The sequence below is a fragment of the Egretta garzetta genome, unplaced genomic scaffold (genome assembly GCF_000687185.1).
Source record: "Egretta garzetta isolate BGI_Z169 unplaced genomic scaffold, ASM68718v1 scaffold367, whole genome shotgun sequence".
NCBI lineage: Eukaryota > Metazoa > Chordata > Aves > Pelecaniformes > Ardeidae > Egretta > Egretta garzetta.
The window spans coordinates 525,784-534,854 of NW_009260192.1; the positions used below are offsets into that span (position 1 = coordinate 525,784).

The 9,071-nt window shown below is 42.8% G+C and overlaps 1 protein-coding gene across 2 annotated transcripts in view; it reads left to right on the top strand.

Annotated features, from left to right (window-relative positions):
• The window catches only part of NFKBIZ (NFKB inhibitor zeta), an 18,210-nt gene extending 10,434 nt beyond the window's left edge, over positions 1 to 7,776 (top strand). Inside the window, exons 2-12 of one of the 2 annotated variants that reach the window (XM_035897587.1) lie at positions 108 to 247; positions 1,176 to 1,212; positions 1,319 to 1,425; positions 1,559 to 2,322; positions 2,771 to 2,876; positions 3,205 to 3,351; positions 3,712 to 3,775; positions 4,415 to 4,584; positions 5,216 to 5,326; positions 5,441 to 5,608; positions 6,295 to 7,776. In XM_035897587.1, the coding sequence (XP_035753480.1) occupies positions 119 to 247; positions 1,176 to 1,212; positions 1,319 to 1,425; positions 1,559 to 2,322; positions 2,771 to 2,876; positions 3,205 to 3,351; positions 3,712 to 3,775; positions 4,415 to 4,584; positions 5,216 to 5,326; positions 5,441 to 5,608; positions 6,295 to 6,348 (1,857 nt within the window). In that variant the 5' untranslated portion in view covers positions 108 to 118 and the 3' untranslated portion in view covers positions 6,349 to 7,776. The remainder of the gene's footprint in view (positions 1 to 107; positions 248 to 1,175; positions 1,213 to 1,318; positions 1,426 to 1,558; positions 2,323 to 2,770; positions 2,877 to 3,204; positions 3,352 to 3,711; positions 3,776 to 4,414; positions 4,585 to 5,215; positions 5,327 to 5,440; positions 5,609 to 6,294) is intronic. The other variant, XM_009642204.2, reaches the window with a different exon arrangement.
• The last annotated feature ends 1,295 nt before the right edge of the window (positions 7,777 to 9,071 follow it).

Below are 9,071 nucleotides of genomic sequence, written 5' to 3' on the forward strand. Positions count from 1 at the left end.
TTTTTTTGGAGTTTTTTTTTTAAATTTTTTTTTTTTTTTAAATTTTTATTTGAAGTGGGAACGGAGTCGGTGGCTTAAGTTGGGGTTTGGTTTTCCTCTCTCAACAGTTGAACAACACATGGCGGGGGGAAAGCAGCACAGAGGGCCTTTCCAGGGGGTCCGCGTGAAGAACTCGGTGAAGGAGCTCCTGCTGCACTTCAGGAGCAGCAAACAGATGTCCTCGGGCTCTGCCGCGGAGGAAGGCAAGGTAACCAGCATTTTTCAGCACTGACATAATTGCTTTTAGTGGTTGCTGAAGTTGGTGTAAAAAAAAAAAAAAAAAAAGCAAGCATGTGATAATGCTAGAAACAAGCTTGCTGCTTTATCTGATGTGGATGGAGTCAGTGTTCTTCCTTTTCAGTACGTAATGGAAGAAGCGAGCGAGAAGGCTTGCTGCGGGGAAAAGGAAACCCTTAAAAAATGTTCTTACTAAGCTTTATTTTCTAAGCTGGTTTTGGATAAAGATAGGCCTGTGTTGTGAAAGGACAGAAACTCCCTGTTAGCTCCAGTGAGGTCATTCATTGTAAGGGCTGGGGAGTCTTCTTGGGAAGAGAATTGGTTGTCATGCTGGTGCGCTCTGTGGGGAGCACGCTGTATGAAGGCAGACACCTCCAGTCTAAAAGACAGAAATAGAAAAAATTACAAGAAATTCTGGGGAGGTTAAAAGAACTCGTGTTTTGGTTTTTTCTGTTAGACTAGTCTTTCTGAGTGTGTGTTTGCGAGCTTTCTAAATAGGTGTCGTCACGGGAAAATTTTTGCCTAGGAAAGTTCACGGCATTGAAGAAGTACAAAATTGGCTGGCTTATTTACATTTTAAAAAAAAAAAGTCCTCAGACCTCAGTAGGGAACAGTGTCTTTCTCTAGATTTTCTTGAGTTTTGTGGTATTGTAACAAATAGCTTAAAAAGCCTTAAGAAAAATGGTGGTTTTCATTTAAGTTCCATAAGTCTTTCCGTTTTCTAACCTTAATTAAAAGCAATTAAATTAGGGTTAGACAATCATGTACTAGAATTATTCTAAGGTATAGTCTGTGTTTATAGACGCAAGTCTCCGCTTCTTTCTTCTTGGTTTTATTTTGGGTTTTTTTTTCTGAAATAATGTTATACTAATGGAGCAATTGGATTTTTTTTTCAAAAGGCACAAGGAGGATTGGTGAACTACGAGCAGTACACAGGTAAAACCCCCTTTTTTTAAACAATAAGATTTTATCTGCAATAAGATTTTAGAAGTTGATTCTAAGAGTAACCTCCAAATGGATTCTAAGCTAGTTTTCTTTTCAGCAGAGCTGAAGAGCATACTAGGTCACAGTGGCAAAAGAAAGGCTCCTGAGCTGCTTTCTGATGGACCGTCCTTCAAACGCCAAGCTAATGTTCACCCACACCTCCTGGTAAGTAATTTTTCTGTACTTTTTTTTTTCCAGTTTGCTTTATATAGTCAGAAACTGCCAGACACAGTAGTACCTCCTAACTTTCTGGGGCTTCTTTTGATTTCTTTTTTTTTTTTTTCCTGACCTCTGACAGACACCACCCCAAACGCCAACTTCTATGGATAACATGGAGGAGACTCATAAAACTGACCCAAAGCATGACAGCAATTCTGATCTGCTTCAGAACATTATAAACATCAAGAATGAGTCGAGCCCTGTTTCTCTGAGCACGGTGCAGGTTAGCTGGTTGCACTCTGTCTCCAGTCACAGCTCGCCCGGTGAGCAGTACCAGGACAGCCTGGGAGCACAGGCTTTCTCCCCGTCTCAGAAATACCAAGCCTTCCAAGATCACACCTCCCAGCATATGCTTGATCCGGTGCAGCATTGCCAATTCCCTACATCCCAGAACCAGGATTTGTCGCAGAGCTATCCTTCAGATGCCTCCCTGGAGTACAGGCCATTTGCTGCCAATGACCAGTCTCCTGGCTACCAGCAGAATACCTTTGAGAGCCATGAACTGCAGTACTGCCCGTCGCAGAGCTTCTCCTCCCTCTTGAATGACTCCGAAGGCTCAGAGGGCATCTCTGTTCCCCTCCAGCCGCTGACCAGTGCCCACCCACAGGCTGATGTTGGTCCCCATGCTCCAAACTTCAGCTTGCTTTCCAATAACCTCTGTAGTAGTCTGGAGCGTAGTGTCTCTTTGGCTACTTTGAATGTGTCTCTACCTGACCAAAATGTTGCCAGAAGCACGACGCAACTGGGCAAGTCGTTTTTTCAATGGCAAGTGGAGCAGGAGGAAAACAAACTGGCTAACATCTCTCAAGACCAGTTCCTTGCAAAAGACTCAGATGGAGACACGTGAGTGCTGTTTATCTCAGTGCTTCTGATGTTGGAAGGTTGGGGAATGTTTCTGTCTGGGTTTTGGTGGACCATGGGGCTGTAATGGCTTGCTCATTAGCAGTGTTTCTGTCACGAGTGCAGTAGTTTCGATAATCAAATGAAACATGTAGTCTTGCTGGTGGGCTGTGGTGTGCAGAGTTGCTGCGCGCCCAGTAGATAAGGTGTTGGTATAGTCTAATTTCAGGTTACTTATCGTTAGACTTTTATCTAGTAAATGAGGAGAAAAAGAATGTAGATGCTTTAAATTGCCCTGGGAAGAAGGTGCTCGTGTTCCTATCTCAGTCACCCAGAGGAGGTCTGAAGCTGACAGCATTAACACTGCTCTCATACGTTTGGGTCTCTGTAACGACTTGAGCCTCGGTTTTATTACGGTGGTGTAACTCTGTGTTTCCCCTCTTCCCTGCAGCTTCCTTCACATCGCGGTTGCCCAGGGCCGGCGAGCGCTCTCCTATGTCCTTGCAAGAAAGATGGCTGCCCTGCACATGCTGGATATTAAAGAGCACAATGGCCAGGTGAGGTTCTCAGAGTCTTTGCACCTGTTTGGTGCACCTGAGTGCTTCTGCATGTCTGGACCTTGAGGAAGATATGGTGAAATGCTTATTTAATATTAACCCTGAGGTTTACCCTGCATACTAATATTAACCTTGAGCTATTAATACTTCTTGGAATCACCTTGAGCTGGTAAAACTACGTCCTCTGCTTCATTTGTCCAGGCTTCCTGGTATTCATAATCGCTGCTTAAATAATAGCAGGTAGCTAAGCTTTTTGTTTGTTTTAGTTGCTTTTTCCTGTTAAAGATCAGATGACTAATAGCTTAAATTTTCTTGTCAATGTTTGCAGAGTGCTTTCCAGGTTGCTGTGGCGGCCAATCAGCATCTCATTGTGCAGGACTTGGTTAGCTTGGGGGCTCAAGTCAACACCACAGACTGCTGGGGGAGAACGCCGTTGCATGTTTGTGCCGAGAAGGGGCATGCCCAGGTCCTTCAGGTAAGAACCAGGCAGGTGTAGCTCTGCCCTGACCGTTAACGCTGGTACTTCGTATTGGTTGTCTTGGGAAACTCTGAAGACACCGCTCCTCCCTTTATCCTTTTTCTCTGCGTAGCCTTGCGAGTATGTCTCGGGGCTCTGCAGTCATGGCTTAAAGTGAGACTGAATTCCACATTAAGGTTCTTGCCAATGGTTGGGAGTAATTTGGTGGAATCCTCTAGTCTATGAAAACAATAAATAAGTCTCTGCTTTATGCCATTATTTATTGCAACTTTGTTGCAGTAAGGCTGTATACAAGCTTGGGGAAGCAATATGCGGTTTGGATAAGACCCGAATGCATACCTGTTCCCACTTTTGTAGGCCATCCAAAAGGGAGCCATGGGAAGCAATCAGTATGTGGACCTTGAGGCAACAAACTATGATGGTGAGTAGTTAAGAGTTTATAATTTACAGACTCACTGGATGTTACAATGTTTTATGGCTGCTGATGTGGATGTTATCCTGGGTTGAGGAGGAATGAAATGGAGTACATCTTTGCCAGGTTAAAAATTACAGTTGCAATTGAAATTGCATTACAATGGGCATATCTGTCAGATAAAAACATGGTTAGTCTGTGCCTGTCAGGACCTCTTCCCTCTTGCATGTGATTGCCATGTTTGGCATGGAGCGTGTAGGTAGTAATAGGCTATTGTTAAAAACGTGTGAGTGCCAGCAATACATTGGTGGATATGGAAGCCAGAATCTCTGACACCAGAGAGCTGTTTTAATTGAACCACTTTCCCTATAATAGCTATTTTAAAGTACATTTTGTAAATGTATCAGAAACTGATTCTTTTATTATGGGCTGGCTGAGAGCTCACAGTAGGTTTCTACTTAACTCTACTGGTGATGGACAACCCAAATCCCGAGCCATTGAAGAGCAATTGGTGTCACTTACAAATGTAGAACCCTCCCTGGGCTTGACAGGGAGAGGAACTCCTTTATCTGCCCTTCAAACCAAGCAGCCAGTCAATACATCTGTATTGGATTTGTTCATTAACAATGATTTTTTTTTAATGTTAAGGTTTGACAGCATTGCACTGTGCTGTTCTGGCCCATAACGCTGTGCTGCATGAACTGCAAAACAGTCAGCCACCTCACTCCCCTGAGGTCCAGGAGCTTCTGCTGAGAAACAAGAGCCTGGTAGAAACCATTAAGACTCTGATACAAATGGGAGCCTCTGTTGAAGCAAAAGTAAGTACAGCAGCTTTGTCTGAAGTGCCAGATCCAGATAGAATGTGGAAGCAGAACATGTCCCTTTTCCATGCCGCATCCTGGCTTTATTACAAAGGAAGTAGACTAATTTGAAAGCTTCCCTACAGCTTAATTTACCCAAGGGGAATGAGAATCTTGTATTTATTCAGAACAAGGTACTATCAATATGAATGAACCATGGGGAAAGGGGGAGGTGACAGTCTAATTTCTGGATGAAGGATGATGCTATGCTGGTTGTGTCTTAAAAGTGAGAATATGTCTGGAGTGCTCTGAGGTATCTGTAGTAATAGGGTGCTGAGGATGCCTTGCTCTTGACTATGAATTTTAACTAAGAGCTGTTTCCCTGTCCCGCTTAGGTCTGTGCTGGGCTGGATCATTACTTGGTGTAACACTTGATATTTTGGCTCTGTAATCCTGCTGCCAAATGAGATCTGGTCCATTGTTCATTAGATTTTCACATTAGAATATATACTCAGATTGACTTTTGGTAAATTGTAGTGCAAATATGTTTGACGCTCTGCAGTTACTCTTTCTGTTTTATTTGTCTGTATGTTCACCCTGGAGAGGTGAAGCACCTTTAGGGAAGGCTAACAGTTTCTTTTTCTGATAGGATCGCAAGAGTGGTCGCTCAGCTTTACATTTGGCAGCAGAAGAAGCGAACCTGGAGCTCATTCGTCTCTTTTTGGAGCTGCCCAACTGTCTCTCTTTTGTTAATGCAAAGGTATGATGATTTTTCCGGAACATAGATATAATCTGGGATGTGCATGTGTGGCATCGTGAGTGTCCCGAGGCTCGTGCCCCTGCCTTTCCTTCATGGTTACATTGTCTTCTCCAGGCTTACAACGGCAACACAGCACTCCACGTGGCTGCCAGCCTGCAGTATCGGGTGAGCCAGCTGGATGCTGTGCGCCTGCTGATGCGAAAGGGAGCTGATCCAAGTGCCAGAAACTTGGAGAATGAGCAGCCAGTTCATCTGGTTCCTGATGGCCTTGTAGGAGAACAGGTAAAAAAAAAAAAAAACAAAACAAAAAAAAACCACCCCACCAAACCACCCCCTCCTCTGCTCCCATCTGTCCCCATCTACACAAAAGCCTTATTCCTCTCCAAAAGTTTCTTTTGGGTTTTGAGTCACAGTTGTAAGAAAAAGATTAAGCAAATGCTGTTTTATTCAGGGATCTCTGGTTTTAATGTCAGGATCAGGCAGAATATATGAAGACCTGAAATTATAGGTTTCACTTGTAGCTTTTATTTTGTCTGCCTCAAAAGCTTTTTACCGTCAAGCTAGGTTTTTCCTTTGTAACCTTGCAATGTACTGGAGGTAATATCCCTTCTCTTGTTCATCTTGGTGTGGCCTGAAGTCCTGCTTTTGTTGCCGTTGTCGTAATTCGTAATGGCAGTTCTTAGGCCTGAATAGCAGGTGAAGAAAATCCCCTTTTCCTAGGATCTATACAAATACATGATGAAAAAGGTGACTCGACCTAAGCAGCTAATATCTTAAGGAACCGAGTAATTCGGTTGTCTTTCATTGGTTCAAATGCCATAAAACTGCATCAGTTATGGTGTAATGGAACTCAGAACCGAGGCTCAGATAAATGAGGAATGCAGAACTGGGTCTAGGTTTTTTTTTCAGATTATGGCTCACTTCAGGATGATGAATACTAATGTTTTGTCTTTTTCTCTCTTCTCTAGATAAGACGTATCCTAAAAGGGAAGGCGATTCAGCAGAGAGTGTCGCCGTTTTAAGCTCCATGTTTCTTGGAGTTCAGCAACTCACACTCACTGTCAGTCAGGCAGTCCTAATGTATCTGTAAATAGACCATTTGCCCGGTGTGGGCAAATGTTAGTTGTTTCTATGAAACAAAAGTATTTTGTTCACTATTGTATAGTGGGTTATATAAGAGTAAAAAAAAAAAAAAGAAAACAAAACACCAAGGCCCAACAATCAAACTGCTCTGAGCAAATGGGAGTGTTTCATTCCCAAGTATGTGGAACATTTGCCTGGATACCTGGATTTCATACCTATGTCAAGACTGACTTTATTTAAACAGCCATACAGATAACTTCTGGGCAAGGACAGTTCTACAGGAAATCTTTTTATCTAGAGAGGGCTGATACATGTCAACATTGCAGAGTTGTTTTTGTTGTGTTTATTAAAAACACTTAAATATTAAGTCCAAGAGAAATCAAATATTTTTGAAGTTGAATGTTTATTTATGTAACTTTGGAGCTTTCTTCCAGTGTCTTGTGCAGGATTGTATATAGTCACTGGTGGTATTGTACAGCTGTATAGTTCTAAGAATCTATTGATTGCTTGGAGAATGAACTGAAGAAACAAGTTCCTTGATCCTGAACTTGCCGATTGCATATAGAGTTTTACGACTGTACTGGTGCAAATTGAGTAAATTTTGTTGTTTTGGAAGACTGAAAGTACAGCTAAGATAGATTGTCCCTAGCACTGGTTTGTGCATGCTTTTGGAGTTGTTAATAAAACATGAAAGCCATGCTTCTTCAGGGGACTGTATCTTTTTTCTTGTACCCAGAAGAGGTTTTTGTTTTGATGGGACAATAGATTGAGGGAGAAAGATCATGACTTTTATAGTGTATATAACTTTGTTGTACTTTAAGGAATATGATCCTGATTCAGTGAAAGTATTTAGCATGTACTTAACTGTTGATGCATGCTGAAATCTCACCGTGTTAATTATAATACTTCAATATGCGTCAGCTCCACTAGTGTCAGTAGGACTTAAGCACATGCATAAGTAGCTTGCTGAATTGATCTCTAGTTAATTCTAGAGACTTAGTGGTTTTCACCTCCTAAGCAGAGTTAGTCCATTTACAGTTTTACCTTATAGGTATAGTGGCTAGCCAAGTAATATTTGAAGTTAATGTTTTTCTATGTTTTAATAATTATGGGTATTAATGCAAAATGTATACTAATGAAGCTGTATACTTGTGTTCTGTTGGAGAAAACTTCTTCCTATTGCTTGCTGAACTGGGCTGTAATCCAGTAATGTGTTCTCTGTTTGGTCTTTGCTCTTAAACTGTTTTTGCATCACACACAATTTTCTGCCATAACTGTTTAATTAGTCTGTGCTGTTTTGACAAAGTATGTCTTGTAGACAAGTGAAGTGAAAAGATCTGATACGTGGAGGCCTAGTTGCAATGTATTTCTTGAAGGGTCTCATGTAACTTGTGTTTGAATAAACATGCTAATTAAATTTTGGTGGTTACTGTCTGTGATACAAATAATGATGATGAAATCAAGCTGAGATAAAACTGATTTAGCATGCTAATACTGTGAGACTGGGGGAGGTCTGTTTGTTAAGGATGAAATGAAGTCTTTCCATCCTGCTGTTAGGCTTTTTCTTGTTTGATGCTGGTGCTTGGGTGTTTTGGGTCATGCACTGTGCAGTTGTATTGCCTGGGTATTTAGTAGATGTGCCCCAAGTAAGAGTTAATAGTCAACAGGTTGTCCAAATTGCAGGTTGTTACTGAGCACTTGTCCCTGTGTACTTGAAAGAATGATAGCAGTTCTGACAGTGTTGTTTTCCCTGTGACTTCCTTGCCTTGGTCCTCAATTTTAACAGCTTGGGTGCAAGCAATCACCTTGGCACAGGTGAAAAGTTGGCATGAGCCAGTGAGGCTATGCACATGGGGAAAGGCTCTCCTTGCTTCACAAATAAAAAGATGGGCTCTGGGCTGGCCATGACCTTTCAGGAAGAACTGTCCTCACAGGCTGTCCTTGAAGAGCACTGAGCTGGGGAGGTGGCAAGGGTCAATAAAAGCCAGATGGAGCATAAGGATCAGTAGAAAAGGAACTGAAGAAAAGCAAGAGTGCTCCTATGCCACTGTGTAACCCTGTTATCTTCCCCTGCTGTGTGTGGTATGGGTGTCCCCTCAGGTGAAAGTGTTTTAGGATTGGAAGGGGCCCAGAGGTGCAGAGGAGCTTCCCTGTGGGGAGCAACAGAGCAGATGAAGGCTCTTGGGCTGCAAAAGCAATGGCTGACAGCTGGTAGGGCAGGCCTGTGGGGTTGTGTCAGGCCAGGGAAACTGGATGGGGGTGAACTGCTCACTGTCCCTTCCGGTGTGAAAGCTGGAGGCTGTTGATGAAGGTACCAAGCACACAACAGACACCAGGATGCGATTCCTACCGGTAATTGAAGAACGTGGTAGAAACAAGACATTTGTTGATGCGAGGGGGGCCTGGCTGTGTACTTGAAAAAGTAGCTTTTTGTGGAGAGTTACTAAAGCGATTAACCATGCAAGGCTGCCCTCCCTATGTTGAAGGGTGAAGTACTTTACTGCAGGCTCGCCCTGCTCTCAGCTCTTCCCTGGGGATGCTCTCACAGACCCAATAACAGGCTATACCCTTCACCTGAACCTTTGCCATTAGGCTTTAAGGGGTTCATGTGTTCAATCTGTCTCCACCAATACTGGTTGAACCTCTCATGAGAAGGAAATGG